Source organism: Saimiri boliviensis, chromosome 3 (assembly GCF_048565385.1).
Source record: "Saimiri boliviensis isolate mSaiBol1 chromosome 3, mSaiBol1.pri, whole genome shotgun sequence".
Classification (NCBI taxonomy): domain Eukaryota; kingdom Metazoa; phylum Chordata; class Mammalia; order Primates; family Cebidae; genus Saimiri; species Saimiri boliviensis.
The window spans coordinates 174,179,063-174,206,333 of record NC_133451.1 but is presented as its reverse complement, the minus strand read 5'-3'; the positions used below and the strand labels follow the sequence as shown (position 1 = coordinate 174,206,333).

Below are 27,271 nucleotides of genomic sequence, written 5' to 3'. Positions count from 1 at the left end.
TTAATACTCACATCAAATTTATGAAGTGTTATCCTTAATTTTAAGGAAAAAACTGAGGCAAAAATAAGTTAAGTAACTTGCCTAATGTCATACAGCTCTAGTAAATAGTAAAATCAAACTTTGGGCAGTCTAACTTCAGAATATGTGCTTTTAACTACTACATTATATGTCTCTCTAAAAATAAATAAGAATAGAAATACATTTAACAAATGGAGCAAAAGACTCATAAAAAAACTACGAAACATTACTGAGAGAAATTGCTTATCTAAATAAATGGAAAGATATCCCACATTCATAGATTTTAAAACCTATTGTTGTTAAATGGTGATACTAGTCAAAGTGATCTACAGATTAAATGAACTCTCTATCAAAATCCCAGTGGAATATTTTATGAAAATAGAAAAACCCATCCTAAAATTTATATGGAATCTCAAAAGACCCTGAATAATGAAAACAATCTTGAACAAGAAAAACAAAGAGAACCCAAATTTCCTAATTTCAAAACTTAAAACAAAACTACAGTAATCCACAAAATGTGTGCTACAGGCATAAAGATAGACATATGGACCAATGGAATAGAACAGATTTCCAAGAAATAAGCCATCACATATAAGGTTAATTGATTTTTGACAAGGGTGTCAATATAACTCAATAAGGAATGGACAGTCTGTTCAGCAAACGGTGTTGGGAAAACTGGGTATACACTGCTAATGGATTGAATTATGTCCCCCCAAAATTTATATGTTGAAATCCTTGAACTCCTGACCTCAGGTGATCCACCCACCTCGGCCTCCCACAGTGCTAAGATTACAGGCGTGAGCCACCACGCCTGGCCTTGTATGTTGAAGTCCTAATTCTTGGTACCTCAGAATGTAACCTTATTTGGAAACCAAGTTATTGCAAATATCATTAATTAAGATGAAATTATTCTATGTAGGGTGAGCTCCCAATCCAATATGATTGATGTCTTTATAAAAAGGGGAAATTTGGACACCAGCACACACACAAACAGAACATCATGTGAACACAAAAGCAGAAATTAGCATAATCTTTCAGCAAGTCAAGGAACAACAAAGATTGCCACAAATCACCAGAAACTTAAGAGAGAAGCATATTATGCGCTCTTTTTCACAACCCTCAGAAGGAACCAACCTGCGAACACCTTGATCTTGGTCCTTTAGCCTCCAGAACTGTCAGAAAATAAATTTCTGTAGTTTATCCACCCAGTTGTGGTCCTTTCCTATGGCAGCCCTAGCAAACTAATACATCTATATGCAAAAGAATGAGGTCGTAAACTGTACTTTACACCATACAGAAAATTTAACTCTAAATGGATCAAAGATTTAAACATAAGAGCTAAAACTGTAGAACTCAGAGTAAAACATAGGGGACAATCTCCGTGGCACTGGAATGGCAATGATCTCTTAAATATGACACCAAAGCACAGGCAACAAAAGACAAAAATAGATAAATTGGACTTCATCAAAATTAAAACTTTTGTGTATCAAAGGCACAATTGACGGAATGAAAAGCCAACCCACTGAATAGGATAAAATATTTACAAGTCATATATCTGATAAGGGATTAATATCTAGAATATATATTTTTTAAACTCCTTAAACTAAAAAATAAAACCACAAATGACTCAACTCAAACACAGGCAAAGACATAGGCATTTCTCCAAACTATACAAATGCTAAAAGGTTTTCAACAACATTAGTCATTAGGGAAAAGAAAATCAAAACCACAATGAGATATTATTTTATATCCACTAGGATGGCTGTTACATAAACCAAAAAAACTACAAGTGGTGGCAAAAATATGAAGAAACTGGAACCATTGTACATTGCTTGTGGAAATGTAAAATGGTTCAGCTACTGTGGAAAGCAGTTTGATGGTTCCTCAAAAAGTTAAACATAGAATTACCTTATGATCCAGCAATTTCGTTACTAGGTATATCGCCAAAATAATTGAAAACAAGGATATAAAAGGTATTTACATGCCAGTGTTCACAGAAGCATTATTCACAGTAGCCAAAAAGTAGAAACAGGTTGGGTGTGGTGGCTCACGCCTGTAATCCCAGCACTTTGGGAGGACAAAGTGGGGTGGATCACAAGGTCAGGAGATTGAGACCATCCTGGCCAACATAGTGAAACCTCGTCTCTACTAAAATACAAAAAGTTAGCTGGGCATGGTGATGGTGGTGCATGCCTATAATCCCAGCTATTCAGGATGCTGAGGCAAGGGAAAGAGGAATCGCTTGAACCCAGGAGATGGAGGTGGCCTCCCGAGCTGATATTGTGCCATTGCACTCCAGCCTGGGGACACGGCAAGACTCCATCTGAAAAAAAAATTGAAACAGTGCAAGTATTCATCAACAGATGAATGGATACAAATTTGGCGTGTGTGTGTGTGTGTGTGTATTTATATAAATATATATGAATATTGGCCTTAAAAGGAAATGAAGTTCTGATACATGCTACAATGTTAAGTTAAATAAGCCAGACACAAAAGGGTAAATGTGGTATGGTTCCACTTATATGAGGTTTACAAAATATTTTTTATAGTCAGTAGAATAGACATTACCAGGGGTTGGGGAGAAGGGGAAGTAGGGAGTTATTGCTTCATGATTAATGGCTGCTGTTTTGAATGATACAACATTTTGGAAATAGATCATGGTGATGGTTATGCAACATTTTGAATGTACTTAATGCTAGTGAATTGAACACTTAAAAATGGTTAAAATGATAAACTTTATATTATGGATATTTTAATCACAATTTTTTTTCAAAGCTCATGAGAAGATGTCAAGGGCCTAGGAGACTGGAATGGAAAGGGAAGGATTGGGACATTCAGTACCTAGGACTAGAATCAGCAGAAATTGTTCATTCACTGAGAGGTACGGAGTTAGGTATGTTTAGTGTGACACTCAGATTGCCAGATTGAAATCCTGGGAAACTGTGTAAGGCATTGTCAAGATTAACTGGCGATACAGACTGAAGAATAGACCTGCCAGCTGGACCAAGGCTTGTTCAGCTGAGGTCTCCTTCGACTTAAGTGCTGTGAGTGATCACATGATCTAATAGAAATGTGATCTGACCATAGCAGCACCTCATTTACCATCACAGATGATTTAGCTGAAAAAATTCACAAACAAATAAATAACAGCTAACATTTACTGACCACTTGCAATGTACAAACACTGTGCCAGGCACTTTGCATGCATCTGTTTAATCCTCACAACCGCCCTCTGAGAAATGATCATTCTCTTTTTACAAACCTTATGTTGAGCCATGCTATATCATGGCTCAACATAAGGTTTGTAAATGGTTTTAGAAATCTGCCATTCCCTAAAGAAATAAATAAATAAATAAATAAAAATAGATAAAATGCCTTACACTGTCAAACTTCAATATCTGTGTTCATTTCTGATTCCTACAAAAAATAATGTCCTTCTGTCACTTTACTGTGTACATTCAATTCTACTCATCCTCCAGGGCCCCTTCCAGTGCGATCCATCTTACCAAGTACTCCAAGCCATCTCACTCAGAATGATCATTTCCTCACTTAGCATTTAGTCTCTGAAGAAGATGTCTTCAGAGTAATGTCTCCCCGATATGATTATGGGTGCCTTGAGAACAGAAGTCAGTTTTTCTTAGTCTTTGAATTTCTAACCACAAAGTGCCTTTCATTCAGAAGCACTTTCAGAATAGAATGTTGACTTTCTGTCAGTGAATGAACTGAGCATTAAAATGGTCAGGAGGCTGAAGTGGGAGGATCGCTTGAGCCCAAGAGTTAAAGGCTGCAGCGAGCTGTGAGCTGTGAACACACCACTGCACTCTAGCCTGGGGAGCAGAGGAAGACACTGTCTCTTGAAAAAAAAAAAAAATGAGGTAATAGGGAACCTCATTTGTACCTCTTGTAGCTCATGAGCAGAACCCGGACCTACTCAGTCTCCATTCAGTTCTCTTTTTGTGTTATCCTAGTGTCTTCTGTCTTTCCAGCTCTGCATATAAATTTCCATTCCAAAATCAAGTATAGTCCATAGGCTGGGCGCAGTGCTCACGCCTGTCATCCCAGCACTTTGGTAGGCCAAGGCAGTGGATCCCCTGAGGTCAGGAGTTGAAGACCAGCCTGCCTCTACTAAAAATACAAAATTAGCTGGGAGTGGTGGTGCATGACTGTAATCCTAGCTATCTTGGAAGGCTGAGGCAGGAGAGTTGCTTAAACCCAGGAGGTGGAAGTTGCAGTTAGCAGAGATTGAGCCATTGTGCTCCAGCTTGGGCAATAAGAATGAAATTCCATCTAAATAAATAGAAAAATAAAATAAAATAAAATCAACTATAGTCCATAAAAGGGAGTGTCTTAATTTTTATTTCCATGTTAAAAATTCGCAGCCAGAAATATTGGAAGTCTCCAGCCTTTCTTCCATTCACGTCCTCTCTGATGTCCTCACTAGACCATCAGATACACAAAGGAGAAGACTGGTTCCTTTTTTATTTTTTTTATTTTTTGCTATATATCCAGTTTCTGACATAGTGCCTGGGACACAGCAGGTACCTAGCAAATATTGTTAAAAGAGCCAGGAACCCACCACTTGTTACTTAAAAGACCTAATGCTATCAGGAGAAATTAGTAGATCATGCTGGCTCATTTTTAAGCTAACCCTCTCTAACCGCCAATTGAATTACCTACCCCACATCTACTAGCTACCTTGACATGCTGCATTCCCCTTCTCTTGTACTTCTCTGATAAAAACTTCCTGTGTTGGGGTTGGGGGTGACAATATTAAAGCCGAGCCTGCTCCTTTACTCTCTGTCAGACCTATTCCTGATCCTTGCCCAAAAGGAGATTATCTCTGTAATCATGTCACACATTGTTTGCCCTTTTCCTCATTTTTCTCCTTCCCAGCCATTCCTAGCCAAGCAGCGCTTTGTTTTCTAATCCTGTTCAGTATCTCTCAAGATTCCTGACACAATTTCAATTATATTGAGCCCTGAAGTTGGGCATCAAAGGAATAAGGCCTGAAAATCATTGATTCTGTCATAGATCTCTTCGATATCCCGTGTCCTAGGTTTGGACATGTGTGTGTGCATGAACTGCTTCACCTTCAACCAGAGGTACAGAGCCCATGTTGAAAAAAATCATCGTTAAGTGTTCTTGTCTATATATTTTTTTTAATTTTAGTAATGCAAATAAGTGTTAGAATCAGTTTTATTAGAATTTTGCTCACCTGTTTATTTGAATGGAATTGAGTTTGTGAGCAACATGAGAATCTGAATATGTGCTGGAGAGAGGCGGGTGGACAGGTAAGAAGAGGAGCAAGCGGGAATGGCTGAATACGAATCCTGGGGAAGAGCTGGATATTAATCTCATATCCAGCCGCCTACCTTATCCAATAATGAACTCGCAGTATTTCCCTTCTGGCACAACTTTTTGCTGGAATTTACACAGATGTAGACAATTAAGCCTTTGAAACCTGAAATTTGGCTTCCAAAGCAGTTTATCCCATTGTCTACACAGATGCCACTTGAGTGAGAATTTAGAAAATTCAAGAGTTTAGAAAATGATATCCTCCATCCCTGCCAGAGGCCATTTGAGCTCATAACATTTAAAAACAAAATGACGCTCTCCAGTAGGGACAGGCAGATTTGGCAGACTTGTCACTCAGTGTCCCTGGCTTGGGTATATTTTCTCCTTCCCCACATCCTCCTTTTCCAGGAGCAGAGTCGCTCCACAAGTGAGTTCAAATGCCAGCCGACATAGAAGAAAAAGCTTCTCCGTCTGGGACTCACTGGCCATGAACCTGCAAGCAGCTGCTTTTTCTTCCCAAATGTGTTCAGAGCTCCTGGACTCAAGAAGAGAGAAAAATAGTGCCCTGAAGTTGTCTTCAGTAGAAACTGATACTGGTTCTCTAAGAAGATTGTGTCTGCGAGTTAAAATGGCCCAAGAATGAAAAGAAAGGCCTGCTCAGAGTTCTGTTGGGCACCTTTCAGGTTGTAGACAGCTGTAGAAAACCAACACACTGCACTCACATCAGGAGATCAAATAGGAGCTTTACCGAGTGTGCCAGGCTCAAGACAGCGATAGCGAAATCTACCTTTGACCTTCTGGGCGTTTCTATTTCACTAGAGAAACCCCATCACACACCAGGAAACTGATTTTATAAATCGTGTATTTTAAGCTTGGCTTCACAAATTCTAGAGAGAAGCTCCTCCCTGGTACCTGTTTCAGGGAAGGTGGAGTAAAGGCAAAAGAAATGAGAGTAAATCAGGTGCCTTCCGACAACCAGCCAAGTTCCAAGGTCGGTCCCTGTCTTTCTAGGTCTCCTACTCTAAGAGAAGGAGTGCAGCTAGTTTTCAAGGGGTCAGGGCAGGCATTTTTCCCTATTTCAGGGTTCAAAATCTGGAGTCAATGGATTCCAGGAAAACCAGTACTGTAGTGCTTGGAAGTGTCCACTTATAGTTTTGTTTGTTTGTTTGTTTCAAAAATGTTCATCACTTTTCTTGGATTGTCAGAGAAATCTGTAGGCAAAACCAGGTTAAGAACTGCTCCCCTCCACCCTGCATTATTTCACATTACCTTGTCATCAGGGACAGAGACCCCGAAAGCAGAGGCCCAGCAGTAGCAGATGAACCCAACCTGTTGCCAGAGTCCCTAAATAAGGAGATGAGCACCCACCACATTGATCCTCTCCTGACTGGCATCCCCAACCTCTACTCTTCGAGTAAATAAAATAGGAACTATCTCTCTCCGCCACCAGCATTCTATCCCAGCATTATTCATTTCGTTCATGATACTGAGTATTTCATAAAAATCTTCTCTCTTCCTCATTTCCCACCCCAGTAGGAACAGGCCCACTTGGGTATTTTTCTGTTGCAGAGAAACTCCTTTCCTCATCTACTCACCCAGGCAGAAGAACCTTCGTTAAAATGATCAGTTGGGCCTATTGTGGTTTTGTTTCCATTCTTAAAGGGACCTAAAGGGATTATTATAATCCAGGACTATGTAAAGGCTTAAAAAGGAGTCAGATCATTGACTTTATAAAAGCATACACACCTAAATGGTAAACTACCAAGAATATCCATCTCTGCTACAGGCCGTGCTTCTGACACTATCAGGAAGACTGGTGAAACCTTCAAGCAGGATGATAACGAGGAAAGGGCCGGGCATAGCATTTCACGCCTGTAATCCCAGCACTTTGGGAGGACGAGGCCGGTGGATCAAGTGAGGTCAGGAGTTTAAGACCAGCCTGGGCAACACGGTGAAACCCTGTCTCTACTAAAAATACAAAATGTAGCTGGGGCATGGTGGCACATACCTGTAATCCCTGCTATTCAGGAGGCTGAGGCAGGAGAATCGCTTGAACCTGGGAGGTGGAGGTTGCAGTGAGCCAAGATTGCACCACTGCACTCCAGCCTGGGTGACAGACTGAGACTCCATCTCAAAAAAAAAAAAAAAAAAAAAAAGACAAAAGGACATGTCTCTGCCCAAACTCTGCTTCTGTTGCCAGTTCAGCTTTTGACACTTTTTATTGTCCACACTTTTCCTACCTCTAAGCATTGAGCTCCTTATATCAGTGCTAATATGATCATTGTAAAGAATTATCCTTTTTCCACTCCACAAATTTTCAAAGGTCAGGTTTTACGTAGAGAATCTTTATCCAGCATAGTATTTCAGCATTAATACTGTCTTTCCTATTTTGCTAATACTCTAGAGTGACATTTAATTTATCATCCAAAGCAATGCTAAACTACGACAACAGGTGTAGACCGAGACCACTGTAGTAGAAATGAAACCAAAGGTCACCACGTTTTGCACAGAACCATGCAGGGATAAGTGGTTCACACTCCTCCATCATTTACTGTATCTGCAACATTCACCTCACACTGAATCTCTCTCCCACTGGTATGATAATGGTGGAAGGTGCTTTGAAGCAGGAAGATAATAAAATCCAAATTAAGCACTGTCTAAAAAGAAACGTCTTCCCTTTTGCTGAAGTTATGAACTCTAGGCTGCCCCCTATATTGCATTATCAACACGTTCTTTGAGGCAGGCATCTGCAGTTTGGTTGCTTAACCATCTCATGTTCTGTAGCATGCAGAGTGGACCATGTTGTAACCATAATAGGTCTGTTGCCTGATGCGTGCAGCAAGTCAATACACCAAGATATGGGGTTGCAGCAGAGAAAGAGGTTTAATCATAGGGCTGCCAAATGAGGACATGGAAGGAAACCTCAAATCTGTCTCCCTAAGGAGTTTGGGGCTAGGACTTTTAAGTAGGCTGAAGTTGGAAGATCGTTGATTGGTCACAGAGAGCAGGATGAAGTCATGGGACAGAGGATGAAGAAACAATATTCTTGTGTTGATCCGTTTCCTCTGTGAGAGTCTTTACACTGGCTGCCATCAGCCGTTCTGCTGGAATTCAATATCTGCTTAAGCAATTCTTAAACGAAAACCATATGATTCTAATGGTAGAAATCCTATGTATAGGAACAATGGAGATCCAAATGGTCAGTATCTACTGCTACAGAGTTTCGGTGACAAGGAAGTGGGTCAAAGTGCAGACTGATTAATACTTAATTATAACTATATTTCTACCCAGAATTCTTGTTAAGCCTGTGAAGATGGCTTCAACGTTACATTTAATTCCCTGATTTTTCTTCATAAATTGCACACAAATTCAAAGTCTCATTCGATATGCATGTAATCAAAAAGATCATCTAGGTCTTACTTAATCTATACCACAGTTGTTAAGAGCCAGTGATAAAATATAACATAGCCCTACACTCAACATTCTTTATTCTTTCCACAGATCCGAAACATAGCAGCAAATCTCTGTGTGGACAGCAAGCACGGAGCCACCGGAACAGAGCTGAGGCTGGACATCTGTGTCAAGGATGGTTCTGAACGAACATGGTCTCATGAACAGGTGCGTCGGCTCCCAGAAGCCAGAGCAGTGGGAGCCAGTGGGGGGGCTGAGGCAGACACAGGGGGATGCAGCCGGAACAAATCTCCGCATAGTGCAGATGGTGCGTGTGGAATCTGGAGTGAGACTGCTGTGTCACCAGCCAGCCCTGCAGTTCAGTGAATCACTTTCGTCTCTGTTTATGTTTCTTCTCACAGCAGATGTGATCATCAGTTCAGATAATATACATAGTTGTGCTTTAAATATGAGAAAGCATGGGAGAAATGTGGACTGCAACTCTAGCCTTATTTCTTTTCCCAGAATGAGAGTTGAACACAGAAAGCCTGTAGAGTGCTGTGGAACACTTCCAACTAAATTCCACGGTTTTAATGACTCTGTTGTTGTGTGTTTGTGACATTATCCAACCTTGCTGTTCCCCTGACCGTGAACAGATCACTTTACATGGGCCTCCTGCGTTGTAGTAGCTTTTAATCTTACACGTGAAGGACGTAAGTGACGACGCCCCGACGTGGACTTTAGGAAATATTTTAAGGCTGTAATTCGATTTTTGTTTTGTTTTGCTTTTTTTGTGTGGGTACAAGGTAGGTGTATATATTTATGGGGTACATGAGATGTTTTGATACAGACACGTAATGCATAATAATCACATCATGTAAAATGGGGTGTTCATCTCCTCAAGCATTTATCCTTTGGGTTTACAAACAATCCAATTATATTCTTTTAGTTATTTTCAAATGTGCAATTAAATTATTATTGACTATAGTCACTCTGTTGTGCTATCAAATATTAGGTCTTTTTCATCATTTTGAACTATTTTTTGTACTCATTAAGCATTCCCACCTGCCATATGCCCCCACCCCCAGCACCCTCACCAGCCTCTAGTAACCTTCCTTCTACTACCACCTCCATGGGTTCAATGGTTTTGAGTTTTAGACCCCACAAATAAGTGAAAATGTGCAATTTTTGTCTTTCCATACCTGGCTTATTTCTCTTAGCATGATAACCTCCAGTTCCATCCATGTTGTTGCAAATGACAGGATTTCATTCTTGTTTGTGGCTGAATAGTACTCCATTGTGTATAGCACCACATTTTCTTTATTCATCCCTCTATTGATGGACATGTAGGCTGCTTCCAAATTTTGGCTATTGTGAACAGTGCTGCATCAAACATGGGAGTGCGGATGTCTCCTCAACATACCGATTTCCTTTCTTTTGGGTATATACCCAGCAGTGGTATTGCTGGATCACGTGGCAGCTCTATTTTTAGTTTTTTAAGGAACCTCCAAACTGTTCTCCATAGTAACTGTACTAAGTCACATTTCCAACAACAATGGGTAAGGTTTTCTATTTCTGTGTATCCCCAACAGCATTTGTCATTGCATTTTGGATATAAGCCATTTCAACTGGGGTGAGATGATATCTCCTTGTAGTTTTGATTTGCATTTCTCTGATGATCGATGATGCTGGCACCCTTTCATCTGCCAGTTTGCCATTTGTGTGTCTTCTTTTCAGAAATATCTATTCAAATCTTTTGCCCACTTTTTAAGAGTCGTTTGAGCTCCTTATATATTACAGTTATTAATCGCTTGTCAGATGGGTAGTTTGCAAATATTTCTCCCATTCTACGGGTTGTCTCTTCACTTTGTTGATTGTTTCCTTTGCTGTGCAGAAGCGTTTTAGATTGATGTGATCCCATTTGTCTATTTTTGCTCTGGTTGCCTGTGCTTTGGGGTATTACTCAAGAAATTTTGCCCAGACCAATGGCCCGGAGAGTTTCCTCAATGTTTTCTTGTAGGAGTTGTGTAGTTTGAGGTCTTAGATTTAAGTCTTTAATCGATTTTAATTTGATTTTTGTATATGACAAGAGATAGTGGTCTAGTTTCCTTCCTCTGTATATGACTATCCAGTTTTTCCAGCACCATTTATTAATAAAACTGTCTTTTCCTCAGTGTACGTTCTTGGCACCTTTGTTGAAAGTGAGTTCACTGTAGGGTGGGGATTTGTTTCTGGGTTCGCTATTCTGTTCTGTGTAAGACTGTATTGTTTGTAATCGAAAAACATTTCAGTGTAACTCAGTTTAAGTGTGTGTGATTTCTAACCCACTTAGAAATTTGAAAGTCCCTGCAAGCAGCTTTCCTGATACTGTGCACCTATGAAAGAGAAAAGATAATGGGTAGAATTGTCTTTGCTCTCTTTTAGTGTTTTTGTTTTTTATATTTTAGAGATGGGATCTTGCTCTGTCACCCAGGCTGGAGTGCAGGGATATGATCAATGCTCACTGCAGCCTCAAACTCCTGGGCTGACGCGATCCTCCTGCCTCAGTAGCCTGAGTAGCTGAGACCACAGGTACATACCACTCAGCTCACCTACCCCTTTTCACTGCTTTCATTTTAAATTAAGAATATTTCAGGTTGGGCACAGTGGCTCACACCTATAATCCCAGCAGTTTGGGAGGCTGAGGCAGACAGATCACCTGAGGTTGGGAGTTAGAGACCAGCCTGACCAACATGGAGAAACCCTGTCTCCACTAAAAATACGAACTAGCCAGGTGTGGTGGCGCATGCCTCTAATCCCAGCTAATCCCTGCACCAAAACTCTGTCTCAAAATTTTAAAAAGAACTATTTCAATAGAAAGCTATAGAAAACATCATAGCAGATATTTATGTACGCATCATACTCACCTTTTATGAAAAGCAAAAAGGTAAGCAAGCAGTTCCCAGTCACGCACTACTGCCTCCTATCTTCCTCCAGTGTTCATCTTGTACACTAAACTGGAGAAGGTCCAGCATGCCCAGCACAGGACATTGAACAGTTCTTCAGATGTGCTGAGATTCGCTTCCCTCGCTCCACCTCCCTGCCCCTCCCTGCCCCACGTCTACCACACTTTACAATGCAGAGCATCACGATGTGAGGGAAACACCACAGACCGAGTCCACAACGCAGTCCAGAGTCATTCAGTCCATCCACAGTGCCTCTCCGCCAGCCACTGATCCGACCTTTGAACCCTCTCCCCACAGCCTCATGGTACTCTGGAAGGACTGTGGGCCTTGTAGCCAGGATTTTAGTTTAAACTGTGTGGCCTTGTGAAGTTGTTAAATCTTTCTAGGCCATAAGTCTTCCATCTTGGACAGGGTGGTTAGGAGAATAAACCTTGCAGCAGCATCTTGCACAGGCACCAGGTGCAGAGCAATATCCTCTCCCTCCTGCCTTCCTTCTCTCAAACACCCACAAATTCCTTTATGCTAACACCAAATTAGAAACCTCTCTCAGGTCCAAGGCAGCTGGGATTTTGGCTTCATTTATCTGTTCCCAGCATAGTCAGCAAATACTAATTATTATTCACTCAAATATACCCTGCAGGCCTGAGCATGGTGGCTCGTGCCTGTAATCCCAGCGCTTTGGGAGGGTGAGGCAGGTGGATCACTTGAGGTCAGGAGATCAAGACCAGCCTGGCTAACATGTCAAAACCCAGTCTCTAGTAAAAATACAAAACTTAGCCAGGCATGGTGGCACATGCCTGTAGTCCCAGCTACTCAGGAGGCTGAGGCAGGGAATCATTTGAACCTGGGAGGCAAAGGCTACAGTGAGCCAAGATCGTGCCATTGCACTCCAGCCTGGGTGACAGTGAGACTCCATCTCAGAAACACACACACACACACACACACACGCATACATACAGCCATACATACACATACACATATATGTGTGTGTGTATGTACATGTATGTGTGTGTATATTATATATATGTATATAAAATATGTATGTGTGTGTATATATATATATATATAACCAGATGGGTTTTAAAGAAGGTTCTGTGACTCCAGGATTTATTGATAGGAATCAAATATGAGTGAAAAGTTATTTGCCTCCTCCTTCCTCTGTCTGTTTCTATAAGCACCATGGGGGATGTTACCGGGCACCTGAAGAGTAGTGCTGGACTGTTAACTCCAACAAGCAATTCTGACTTCAGCCTGGGCGCAAGAGAGAAGGTTTAGAAACTATGGGAAAGACCAGCATCTAGACTGGAAAGGACTTTTCGAAAAGAAAAAGGAGCAAGCCATCAGGAAAAGCTTCATTTCTTGGGCTAAATTCCTCTCTACCATCTCTATCCAGCCCAACCAAGAGACACATGTGGCCAGCTGGTGAACATAAAGCAGTCCTAAATGCCTGAACGGGGTTTGGTATCTCTATCCAGCAATGCTCTAGAATAAAATCTGCTCTGGCCTGTAGATTTTATTTGACAGCTGAACATGGATGTTAACAAAGGCAACGATATTGCACACAATTTAAACATTGTTGGTCCACTACCCGCACCCCGCCCCACGCCCCCGCACCCCGCCCCACGCCCCCGCACCCTCCACCCCCCACCCCCAGGCTAAACTGCAAAAATCTATGGCCTGCAATTCAAGAAATGACCACCAGAGAGCAGCACTAGACAAGCAGAAAACTGAACAGGCAAAACAGAAAAACCAGTTTAATAACAGCTCTTTAAAAAGATTTCCTGTCTCTAGAGATCCTAAAAATGAAGCTATAGTAGGATTGAATACGGTTGATAAGTGGTGAAAAATGTATCATATTTGAAATACTGCCATATATTGACTTGGAGGTTAGACATTACAAGTCGTTTCATTTGCCGGTAATTAACTGTAAGCTTTATTCAATATGTTACTCAGTGACTTATAAGAATTAGGAATCACTCTTCCAAATTTAGATTAAAATTCCTGCATGAGGAAAGCGTATCAGAACATGAAAATTATGGGTTTTCTTTTTAATTCAAAAGCATTCAAAGAACACAAAAGGAGACTTGTTAGAGCTGAAATGCTCTAGAATTTCAAAAGAAAAAAGTGGCAACAATTTTTAAAAAGTGAATAAACAAAATTGTTACATAGGAAATAAAAGAGTCAGTTGAAGAACCTGTATAAGAAAATGCCTTCTGCTGCAGAACACTGGTGGTGACTGATGTTTCTGTGAAAGAAGCAAATGTATGATTCATTTTGCTAGGGTGATCTGCATAGCTGTTTGATATCATGGTAGCGTTATGCTTCCTTTGGGGATTAAGAAAGAAAAACAAAAATAGATCCTAATAAGACTCTAAGGTCTGGAAAGAATACTCCCCAGCTCCGCTTGAGTCCAAGGGAGAGGAGCAAGGAGGGGGAGGAGCCCTGTGCCCCCTCTGCAGGCCCAGCAGCAGGCTCTGATGTCATGCTGGGGAACAAATGTTGCAGCCAGGCTTTCATCCGCCCGAGGCAGCAAACACTGGCTCCCTTTCCAGGACCTGAGGGAAGATTCACAAACAAAGACAGAAGCAAGTTGATGCGTGCATCCAGCAGATGGACTCTTTTCCCTCTTTGGGAAACTAGAGTCTCACTATCAAGACAAAGCATACTGATGGGAGCAAACTGCAGGGAGGAACATGCTGCATCTCAGGTTTCTGCAAACCTCGTAACGATGAAATAAAACATTACAATCCACAGACAGAGAAAAATAGTTTCTGTTGTCTCAAGCCGGGTAGCAAGAGCAAGCGATGATTAAGTGTGCTTGCAGTACCAAATCCAGTGACCTTATTCATATAATACAAACAGAACCAGGCAACATTACATATATCACATTAACATTAAAGATGTAAGAATTAACATTGTGATATGGTTTGGTTGTGTCACCAAGTCTCGTCTTCAATTGTAGTTCCCATAATCCGCATGTGTCATGGGAGGGACCCGGTGGGAGATAATTCAATCACCGGGTGGTTAGCCTCATGCTGTTCTCCTGATAATGACTGAATTCTCGCGAGATCTGATGGTTCTATAAGGGGATTTTCCCCCTTTTGTTTGGCACTGCTCCTTGCCGCTGCCATGTGAAGAAGGGCGTGTTCGCTCCCCCTTCTATCATGACCGTAAGTTTCCTGAGGTCTCCCTAGCCAGCTGAACTGTGAATCAATTAACCCTCTCTCCTTTATAATTTACCCTTTATAATTTATTTATAACAAAGACATACAGGTGTGCCTTTATTAGCAGCATGAGAGCAGATTAAGATAGTAAACTGGTCCTGGTAGGGTAGGGTGCTGCTATAAGGATACCCAAAAATGTGGCAGCGACATTGGAACTGGGTAACAGACAGAGGTTAAAAGAGTTTGGAAGGCTCAGAAGACGGCAGGAAAATGCGGAAAAGTTTGAACTTCCTAGAGATTTGTTGAATGACTTTGGCCAAAATGCTGATAATGATTACGACAATGAAGTCCAGGCTGAGATGTTCTCAGATGGAGATGAGGAACTTGTTGGGAACTGGGGTAAAGGTCACTCTTGTTATGCAAAGAGACTGGTGACATTTCGCCCCTGCCCTACAGATCTGTGGAACTTTGAACTTGAAAGTGATGATTTACAGTATGTGGCAGAAGAAATCTCTAAATGGCAAAGCATTCAAGAGGAAGCGAACATAAAAGTTGGAAAATATGCAGCCAAAAGATGAGAAAAAAAAATTTTTTTTTTCTGGGAAGAAATTCCAGCCTGCTGCAGAAAGTGGCCTCAGGACATGGTGCCCTGTGTCCCAGTTGCTTAAGCTCCAGCATGGCTAAAAGGGGCCAAGGTACAGCTCAGGCCATAGATTCAGAGGGTGCAAGCCCCAAGCCTTGGCAGCTTCCATGTGGTTTTGGGCCTGTGGGTGCACAGAAGTCAAGAATTGAGGTTGGGGAACCTCAACTTAGATTTCAGAGGATGTATGGAAACACGTGGATGTTCAGGCAAAAGATTGCTGAAGAGTTGGGGCCCTCATGGAGAACGTCTGCTAGGGCAGTGCAGAAGGGAAATGTGGGGTTGGAGACCCAACAGAGTCCCCACTGGGGTACTACCTAGTGGAGCTGTGAAGAGAGAACCACCATCCTCCAGCTCCCAGTATGGTAGACCCGCTGACAGCTTGCACTGTGCTGCTGGAAAAGCTGCAGACACTCAATGACAGCTTGTGAAAGTAGTTAGGAGGGGACTGTACCTTGTAAAGCCACAGGGGCAGAGCTGTCCAAGGGCATGGAAGCCCACCTCTTGCATCAGCATAACCTAGATGTGAGACATGAAGTCAAAGGAGATCATTTTGGGACTTTAAGGTTTAATGACTTCTCTATTAGATTTCACACTTTCATGGTTTTGTTTTGGCCAATTTCTCCCATTTGGAATGGCTGTATTTACCCAATGCCTGTACCCACATTGTATTTAGGAAGTAACCAACTTGCTTTTGATTTTACAGGATCATAAGCAGAAGGTACTTTGCCTTGTCTCAGATGAGACAGACTTTTGAGTTAATGCTGGAATGAGTTAAGACTCTGGGGTATTATTTGAAGAGCATTATTGTGTTTTGAAATGGGAGGACATGAGATTTGGGAGGGGCCAGGGGCAAAATGATATGGTTTGGCTGTGTCCTCACCCAAATCTCATCTGGAGTTGTAGTTCCCATTATCCCCACATGTCGTGGGAGGGACCCAGTGGGAGATAATTTGATCATGGGAGCTATTCTCATGATAGTGTGTTCTCATGCTGTTCTCATGATAGTGAGTGCATTCTCATAATATCTGGTGGTTTCATAAGAGGCTTTTACCCCTTTTGCTTGGCACTGTTCCTTGCTGTCACCATGGGAAGAAGGACGTGTTTACTTTACCTTCTACCATGACTGTAAGTTTCCTGAGGCCTCCCCAGCCATGCTGAACTGTGAGTCAATTAAACCCGTTTCTTTTATAAATTATCCAGTCTCGGGCATGTCTTTATTAGCAGCATGAGAACGGACTAATACACATTGTAAATCTATGTTTTAAAGAATCATTCAAAAGAAGAAAGCAGAGAAACTGACATCAACTTACCTTAACAATGAGGAGTTTAAGGTTGAAAAAAAATTAAGAGTTATTGTACAGGAAACCTGAATAAAATCTAAATTCTTTTGTCAAAAAGAGCAGGCCAAGAGTGAAGACAAACTATAAATGTCACAATAACATTCCCCAAAGCAAACAATGAATATAATTTCATAATGTCTATCTGTTTCTGCATTGACAAGATTTCACACAGAAAAATGTGCCTAATGAAAAGACTCAATGCTTGATTGGTTTGACATGGGCATTGAGACAAGATAAGTGGCAATAAGAAGCATGTCAAAGACCTAAGAGAGAAAAAAATTACCTAATCATAGGTGCAGAATAATAAAGCAATTGATACACTTTGAAGATATATCACCTTGGATGAAGGAAAGTAATAAACAGGTAATAATAATATATAAGACACTGAAAATGACAGGCTAACCATCAGGCTACAAATCCAAGCATGATAATGGCACTGGAATACCCAGAAACAAGAAACAGAAGTCACCTAAGGATGCCCTCAGATATTATTGTGACAATAGGTGAATAAAGTTGTCCAACAGACAGATTTGCCTGTGTTTGCTGCAACACAGGTATTCTTTTGGACTTAACTGATGCATTTAATAAAAAGTATGAAAAGGCAATCTACCAAAGAAGGGGGGACACTTGAGGTGTGGTAGAATCAAGACACTCAATTTCTGCAGGCCTGATTTTCCCCAACTGACTCATAAGGGACTGTACTAAGCAGTGATTACAGTCCCTTTCAGCTCTGGCCTTCTGAATGTGTAAAAACAAGAGAGAGAGAGAGAGAGAGAGAGAGAGAGAGAGAGAGAGAGATGGAGACTGAGAGGGAAATAAACCAATCAAGACCACTTGTTCCCGCATTGATTTGACAGCCTATAGTACAAGGGAAATGTGCTATTTAAATAAAATAAAGATTTAATCAAAGCCAGTGGCAGGTTTATTGGCCAGGAAACTTCTATTAATTTCTGTTCCAATAATAGGTAACTGAATCTAGAGTCATCCAAGTTGAAAATTCAAAATATAAGCATTGTCATTATAATTGTTGTAATTAAACAGCACAAACTCATTTGAGAGACCAAAAGACATTCATTTATTTTAATAGTTATCCCAACATATAACAGATAATTATGAGTTTTATTTATTCAATCGAAATTTAATTGAGGATCTATTGTGTGTCTTAAACTGTTCCGGGTGCTAGAAACACAAAGGTAAAAGTGATTCAAGCCCTGCAACCAAGGATCTCACTGTCTAGGGAGGGCTACAGAAACATAAATGGACAATCATGATGAAATAAGGTAAGGGATGGGAAGGAGTAAGCAGTTCAAAGACGACAGCTTCTTGGATGAGCAGACACCTGAACCAAATCTTGAATGACTGATGAGCATTACCTACGTTGACTAGTGAATGTCTGCTTTCCAACCAGAGGGACTGACACGAACAAGGTACAGAAGGAAATATATAGCCTGGTCTGTGTGAGGAACTACAAACGTTTTAGCATTGCCGGAACATAAATTTGAAGGAAAATAATGTAGGTGGGAACAACAGCAAAGGCCAGATTGCAGCAAGTTCCTAAGATGTTAAAGAGTTTGAATGTTATTCTCTAAGGTTTATGTGAAAAGGTTGTGAGATTTTAGATTGAGATGGAATACCAGAGTCAGTTTAACTCAGTAAGAGTAAATAATATTTCATGAAACTTCTGTTTCTATTGGAGCCAGGGTGTGTGTGTGTGAGTGTGTGTGTGTGTGTGTGTGTGTGTGTGTGTGTACTGCATTTCTTACTGTGAGTTAGAGTTTAAAACTTTCTACATTGCCCTGCAGAACTACTCTTACCAACCCTAGGAAATTAATGGGCCAATTATTTGCTTCATCAAGCTTGGCTTTCCCGTACATTCGATTTTTCAAGGTGCTAGCATCAATTCAGCTCATCTCTACTCCTTGTCTCTTTAGTTAATCTGCAAATTTGGGCAAACTCTGTAGGATTTGTTCTAGTAACATTTTATCTAAGTAAAGGCTGTAGAGTGTTAACTAAAGACTTTCTGGCCAGGCACAGTGGCTCACACCTTTAATTCCAGCACTTTGGGAGGCCGAGGTGGGCAGATCACCTGAAGTCAAGGAGTTCCAAGACTAACCTGGCCAACATGGTGAAACTCCATCTCTACTAAAATACCAAAATTAGCCAGATGTGGTAGCGCACAACTGTAATCACAGCTACTGGAGAGGCTGAGGCAGGAGAGTCACTTGAACCTGGGAGGTGGAGACTGCAGTGAGCCGGGATTGCACTCCATCCTGGGAGACAGAGCAAGACTCAGTCTCAAACTGAACAAACAAACAAAAAAAGACTTTATTGTTCTCTCCCCGCCACCTTTCCTCTTATGTCTTCTTACTCCTTCGCCTTCAATCCCCTTCTTCCATGCCCCTCCACAACCTCTTTTTCCACCAGCCTCTGTTATTTTCTCTGCTACCTGACTGGAAACTCTTCATTTACGTTTTTTGGCAGCCTGGACCAAAAGTGCAGCTGTTGCCTCTCCAGCGCTTCACGACATGTGCCTTTCCAACACCTCTCTCATGCTGAGACTTAGCTCTTTTTTAGTAGATCTCAAAGCTGGAGTTCTACATTGCTAAAAGACATCCCTCCCCCTGCCCTCGCATCTTTTCTCCAAATCAAACTCACTGCAGCTTTTCTGCTACTGTTGCTTTGCTAGCTCTTTACCTTTGGATGGAGGGAAGATATTCGACCTGGTGAGCCACTGCATACCCGGAAATTCTGCTTCGATGCCATCTCACACAACAGCCCCGTCACACTCTATGACTGTCATGGCATGAAGGGGAACCAGTTCTGGGGATACCGTAAGGTAAGAGGCGGTCACCGTGGTCATTCTCACATTGCTGTGGTTTAAGTTATTCTTACTCAAAGTTTTCTTTGAAAACACACTGTTTTCGATCCAGCGCAGCGGCTCAAGCCTGTAATCCCAGCACTTTGGGAGGCCCAGGTGGGCAGATCACCAGAGGTTGGAGTTCGAGACCAGCCTGACCAACATGGTGAAACCCTGTCTCTACTAAAAATATAAAAATTAGCCAGGCATGGTGGTGGGTGCCTGTAATCACAGCTACTCGAGAGGCTGAAGTAGGAGAATTGAGCATGAGAGGCGGAAATTGCAGTGAACTGAGATCGTGCCACTGCACTCCAGCCTGGGCAACACAGCAAGACTCTGTCTCAAATAAAAGGAAAAAAGAAAGAAAGAAAAGACAAGATACTGTTTTGATTAAACGTTTTACTGAGTCATACATACACACATTTGGCTAACACATCCAGAGATCACCAGCAAAGGTGAAGGGAAAAATTGAGTGCATAGAAAGGGGCAAGCTTTTGGCTTTACTTGTTATATGTATGCCCGTCACTGTTGGTTATGACTGAAAAATGGCTTTGAGCCAAAACAAGGAACCGGTCTAGTTTTAACTCAGAACACTTTCAAAAGGAAGAACCATGTATCCAATAAGCAAAAACACGTATGCATGATTTTTAACAACACCCATGCACAACACACATACACACAGATTACGGTATCCATTCATTTATTATGTATCGCAGGCTCGCTGGCTTGGGACCTGTCTGCAGTAAGACAATGATGTTTACACAAATATATATAATCTATGTAGATATAATTGCTGCAATCCTTATACACAAAGTGACTCATTTACGTTTTCACCAAAATCCTGCCCAAATGTAGCAAAGGAGAATTTATTTGAGGAATTTAAAAGTTTCAGAAATTATAAAGTTAACAGGGAATGATAGGAAAAACTCAAAAACATAGATAAAGTCACATTTTATTGAGTTAATAAAGAGCAATTAGGTTATTGTTTGAAAATATTTTCCTATTTTCCTTTTGACAACTTTTTAGAATACTACACAAAATTGTTTTTCAGCTTCTTTGCTTTTGGGGATAGGACTGGCCATCAATTAGCAATTACTCCATAAGCTCCACTCTGCCCCGTCAAATCTGTGGAACTGCTGAGGCCTGCTCAGACAGGGAGAAGATACCTTCTGTGTGTTTGCTTTGTCACGCTCTGAGGCTAGCCTTGCCTCAGGCTATGAGGAAAATGGAATATCCCCCACTTTATTCATGAACTTGGCCATCCTGTGGCTTAAACAAGGGAAGAAGTGGTGGAGAGTCAGCGTGGGGTCAGGGGACTGGTTGTGTCACTTGTTCCCTCACTTAATAAGCATTCTGGTTTCTACCTCTTAGAGATGAGCTCCTAAAACTATACTCACCCAAAGGCAGGCTTGTTTGTATACATTTACTCTGCATCCCACCCCAACCCAAACACCCGGCAGGTTGTGGCTGTGTCTGGAAAAATTACAAAACATCGGTTGGACCGGGTGCAGTGCTTCATGCCCGTCATCCCAGCACTTTGGGAGGCCAAAGCAGGAGTTTAAGACAAGCCTGGCCAACATGGCGAAACCCCATAAAAAATAAAAAATTAGACGGTCATGTTGGTGCATACCTGTTGTCCCAGCTACTTGGGACATTGAGGCAGGAGAATCGCCTGTTCCTAGGAGGCAGAAGTCACAGGGAGCCGAGACAAGATCGCACCACTGCACTGCACACTAGCCTCGGCCACAAGAGTGAAACTCCGACTCAAAAAAAAAAAAAAAAGCCAAAGAAAAACCCACCATGCATCAGTTGTTATATCCTTCTACAAAACAATCCAGAATCAAAGAAGCAGAGATGAAGACAGTATCAGATAAAATGGGGCTGGGAGAATATCACTGCAGTAGGAAAACCTGACCCTTTTCATTATGAAATGTACAATAAATGATTCATCTTATCAAACTATCTTGCTATTCAGCATGATACAGTCTGTGTGTGGTGCAATAAAGGAAGGGTCTCTTTTAATGGTTACATTCTGACATGTAAGGAGTTACTTTCTGCGCACATCAATAAAATAGCTGATTTACCACTTGCTTAGCGTGTTGGTGGTCCCTAATGAACAGAACATGTCTCATTACTGTACATTTACAGCATGACACACCAACCACTCAATAATATGCAATTAAGCCAAGAAAATACAGTTGTTTTTATTAGGGAGCTTACAAAAGCTTACAGATGGATAAGACCAACTAATACACAGAGCTCCTGGGGAGAAAAAAACCAGGCTGCAGTGGTTTCAAGGGGAAACTCTTATGAGCTTTAATACTAAATCTTTCCAGGATCCTAAGGGATTTGTCAAAGGAAACCACTAGATGCGATCGTGCTGTGGCTCTCTTCTCAGCTCTTTTTGTGGCTGTTGGTCTTGCAGTACTTAGCAAAAGGTTACACTCCATGTGTATTTATACAGCAAGCAAGGTGTTTATCCTTAATCAGGAGCATGAAAAGCCTCAAAATGGAAAGTTTCTGAAATATCACATCTTGATGGATGACTCACGCCTATTTAAACACACCTGTTTTAGAAAATTCCTCTTTTTTTTCCCAAAAGGCTATGCCTAAACATAAAGAGAAAAAGCACAAAAAGAAATCTGTCTGGGGTGTCATCTTGTCCATTTGGATGCAGTACTTGGCTCTGGGGGCTTCTGACAGTTTTTGGGGGGGTTGTTTGTTTGTTGAGGCAGTGTTTTGCTCTTGTCACCCAGGCTGAGGGCAATGGTGTGATCTTGACTCATTGCAACCTCTACCTCCCAGGTTCAGGGAATTCTCCTGCCTCAGCCTCCTGAGTAGCTGCAATTACCATGCATGCACCACCATGCCCAGCTAATTTTGTATTTTTAGTGGAGATGGGGTTTCAACATATTGACCAGGATGGTCTCGAACTCCTGACCTCAGGGGATCCACCCGCTTCAGCCACTCAAAGTGCTGGGATTACAGAAACGAGCCACCACACCCACCCTGGAACGCCCACTTTTTATAATCATATTCATGAGTTCAATCAGAGCCCTCTACTAATTTCCTAAAGGGCTGCGTGAGCCATCTCCTAGCTCCCAAAGTCGTCGTCATCATCATCATCATCATCATCATCTCCAACTGTTAAAAAGGCATCAAGCTGGTGCTTTATACACAGTATCTCAAATCTCATAACCACTTAGGTACTACTGTGTATAATTTACACAGGAAGAAACTGATGCTAGCAGATATGTGGATTCAAACACAGGTGAATCTGGCTTTAAAGTCTCTATTTCCTCTGCAATGCTTTTAAGGAATAAGATCAGTATTCCCCAGGAGAGTTCCCCAATGCCAGTTGGATTCAGTGTCACTGATACCAGCCAACCCCTCCCCCCAGCTACATGGTGACATCTTGGAGAGAGAAGGTGGCCAGAGCCATCTTGCTTGAGTGGATGAAGGTTGTTTTGGGGCCTTGCTTCCTGGTTTCAGCAACTGTCACTCGGCTTCTAGTTATTTTTAGATGTGGCTCTTTGCCACCACAAAAGAAGAAGAGCATCCTTATTCTGTGATGCTGGGACTATGTTAGTTGCATAGCTGTTTCCTACAATAACAGGTACCCAGGACGAGAAATCCTGTTCCTGGTTTTCTTTTACCACCAGGGGGACCCCTGTTATAAGAACAGTGAATCGTTGAAGCAACCTCAGTAAAAATATTTGTCCTCACCCAGCGCAGCCTATGGCCACCTGGTTACTTGTGGTTACTTCAGACTTCCTGGCTCCTGGGACCATCCAGAGGTGTAGTGTACGTGCAGGTCACCAAGGCTACAATGGCAGGCTTGGACTTTGAGGCCTGACATACGTCTGTTTTTTGTTGTTGTTGTTGTTGTTTTTTTTTTTTTTTTTTTTTTGAGACGGAGTTTCGCTCTTGTTACCCAGGCTGGAGTGCAATGGCATGATCTCGGCTCACCGCAACCTCTGCCTCCTGGGTTCAGGCAATTCTCCTGCCTCAGCCTCCTGAGTAGCTGGGATTACAGGCATGCGCTACCACGCCCAGCTAATTTTTTGTATTTTTAGTAGAGACGGGGTTTCACCATGTTGACCGGGATGGTCTCGATCTCTTGACCTCGTGATCCACCTGCCTCGGCCTCCCAAAGTGCTGGGATTACAGGCGTGAGCCACCGCGCCCGGCCCCCAGTTTTTAAATGATCTAAACATTTAATGCAAAACCAAACACACCTCAGGAGGCCTATTGTGATAACTTGATTCTAAAATTTACATGGAAATGCAAGGGAAAAGAATAGCTAAGAAAATCGTGAAGAAGGAAAAAAAAAAGTACTAAAACATTATAAAAGCGCCAGATATCAAAACATTATGAAGGTATATTATTAAGACAATACGCTGGCATGAGGATAGACTGACTGAGGCTCCCTAGATGGTGAAGCCTGAGTACTGATATTCTTTGAAAGGTCCTAGGAGATTCTAATAGGCAGTCAGATGGAGAATCACTTTTCTAGCTCAAATTTTTACCTTCTTTCTTTAACCTACTTCTCCCTTTGCTCTAGTTAGAATTTCCCCCTTTTTTGTACTTCTACAGCATTTTGTTTCCTTATTTGTATTTGAAACACTGTATTATACACACTTTGCCCCTCAACCCCCACCAACTACCTGAGGCCAAGAAATTATTTAAAAAAATGTCTACATGGCCCGTCTAATACCTAATATATGAAGTTCTTAACATTGACTGGCTTAAGAAACCACTAGTTCAATTATTGATATGCACCCCACCTTCAAAACCCCCAACCTGTGCTGGATAAAAAAAAAAAAACACATTTCTTTGTCTCAAAACTACATATGCAACCTCCCCAAAGTAAAAGATGTAAGAGGACTTTTCCTTAGTTGCTCTGTGGGGGTTCTTATAAGTTAACTTTCATAAAAAGGACTTGCAAATGACATCAAACAGGAAGTACAGATAAGAAGGCACCTGCCAGGCTAAATTGATAACAGTGTAACAATCACATTCATTTAAAAAGCCAGTGAGTGGAATTCGTGGCATCTGCCTACATTTGACTATTTGTTGTAACTTATGATATATGCCAGGTTTGGGCCCCTCAGTCCATAAAATGAGGATGTACTGGTCCACCAAGATGCCAGATAGAAGACCTCCAGGCTGTTATTTTAAATTATTCTGGATAGGTATTGATATAGGACCAAAAAATAAGGCAAGGGTATACAACAAGTTTAACTAAAATGTCATGTGATTCAACTCTGGTTCTGGTAAATGAAGTCCCTACAAAATTCTAGACATGTGATCAGAGGTTGGGCTGTCACACTCTCCCAGGTCAGCCCATTCGTATTTGGACAGTCCCAATTGCTAGAAAGCTCTTCCTTGGTATTTGGTACCACACAGATTATATTTAATTCATCTTACTCAAGATGGATCCCAAATATTTGAACGAATGCTTGCCTGGTCTTTAATCCAATTAAATGGCCCAATTTCCTGCCACTGCTCTCCATATGACTTAATTTGAACCTACCTTTAACTCCTGGACACGCACCCCTAATGTACTTCAGATAGTCTTAGAGAGTGGCATGATTCCCAGAACTCAATGGTCTAGGAATGTTGCCACCAAGGAAAGTTGAATTTCTAGCAGCTTTTGTTATGAGCTTCCAGCACACTTTGCTGTGAGCAAAGTTTCTGTTAATTTAGCCTAAGTTGATTGATTTCCTGCCTTAACTTCACACACTCAGCTTCTTAATGAGCTTTCAGTATTGGGGGAAAAAAATCTGTCTTTTTCTCTCGCTTTGTTATACAGACATATCTCTCCAATCTTATACCTGTACAGGTCATTTTTTATATTTATGTTGCTATCTGTTTGTTTCCATTAAACTCTATCTTACTATGTTTATCCCAACCTGCATTTAAATATTTTTATTCGACTTAATAGCAATTGAACTATAATTTATTCCATCCACAGATTGGATCAGCTTCCATTCCTGCCTTCATCTAAATTGTTAATCCCAGTGCAAAGTGAAGCCCTGACCCTCTATCATATAGTAGAGGTGACAATAATTCATTAATGAGGAAGTTACTCAACCAGAGAAAAATTCACATAAAATTACCTTCTAGACCATCATTCTCTAGCTTGCCCATAGGAAAACAAAACTGGACTCTTCAGACATCTTGCTGAAAACCAGGTGCCCAGTGTCTGCAACATTTTGGTAATAGAGGACTGATGTCACTGTATCCTAAGAAGTTTGATCCTTATGCAAAAAAATTTCAGCGCAAATTGAAAATTCAGTTACCTTGTCAAAGAAGGATGAGGCTAACTCTCAGGAGGTCTATACATTCATCTCAGCAATGAAGCTGCCTTTCCAGTAATTAATTCCATCTTCCCATCCTATTTTTAGCTGTATGTCTAACCCAGCTGAAGTCACTTAGGTTGTTATGACCTTCTAACTTCTGCCATTTCAACTTAGCAATACTCCTACTGATCATCTAGCATACTTAACTGCCATTCTCTGGTCACTCTGAAATAGAAAGTTTCCGTTAAGACTATCCTGGGGCTCTTCCACAAAGATAAAGTCTTTGTGAAAAAATGCCTACTGACATCTAGACTGTCAAACAGAAAAGAATCTTGTTAATAGAAACTATGAAAAAATCAAATTAGTGTTTGTTAATCAGGACAATTCTTTCCTACCAAGCAGGTGTGGGGTGGGAGTAGACTGGTAGTTGGCCCAGCCAAGAAAAGAGATGAAACAGAACTCAGAGCCTCTGTACCCAGTCTCTGTTCTTAACCTCTGAGTTATGTTTCATCTCTAATGCTGGCATTTTGGGAGGCTGAGGCATTTGAGAGGCCAAGACAGATCATTAGAGCCCAGGAGTTCAAGACCAGCTTGGGCAACATGGCAAAACGCTGTCCCTACAAAAAATAAAAATAAAAAACCTGGGCGGAGTGGCACAGATCTGTGGTCCTAGCTATTTGGGAGGCAGAGGCAAGAGGATCACCAGAGCCTTGGAGGCCTGGGCTACAGTGAGTCACTATCATGACACTGTGCTCTTGCATTCCAGCCAGGGTGACGCAGTGAGACCCTGTATCAAGGGGGAAAAAAAAGAGAGAGAGGGAGACAGAGAGCACAGGGCCTGATGATAGACACTGGTCTCACTATGGATGCTGGCTTTGGGACCTTGGGCAACTTCCTTACTATGAATTTCTGTTTCTACATTTATAAAATTGGGATAATAATCCCCCTTATTAACTAGTTTAGTATCTTCCTTAGCAAGTTATTCTGATGATTAAATAAAAATGTGGCCAGGCGCAGTGGCTCATGTCTGTAATCCCAGCACTTTGGGAGGCCGAGGTGGGCAGATCACAAGGTCAAGAGATCAAGACCATCCTGACCAACATGGTGAAACCCAATCTCTACTAAAAATACAAAAACTAGCCAGTCATGGTGACACGCGTCTGTAGTCCCAGCTACTCGGGAGGCTGAGGCAGGAGAATTGCTTGAACCCGGGAGGCAGAGGTTGCAATGAGCCAAGATCATGCCATTGCAGTCCAGCCAGGTGACAGAGCGAGACTCCATCTCAAAAAATAAAAAATAAATAAAAATAAAAAT

The 27,271-nt window shown here is 41.5% G+C and overlaps 1 protein-coding gene across 1 annotated transcript in view; it reads left to right on the top strand.

Annotated features, from left to right (window-relative positions):
* Positions 1 to 27,271, top strand: part of GALNTL6 (polypeptide N-acetylgalactosaminyltransferase like 6) — a 1,203,768-nt gene that overhangs the window by 1,166,257 nt on the left and 10,240 nt on the right. The window contains exons 11-12 of the mRNA XM_003938723.4: positions 8,815 to 8,931; positions 19,482 to 19,631. Coding sequence (XP_003938772.1) covers positions 8,815 to 8,931; positions 19,482 to 19,631 — 267 coding nt within the window. The remainder of the gene's footprint in view (positions 1 to 8,814; positions 8,932 to 19,481; positions 19,632 to 27,271) is intronic.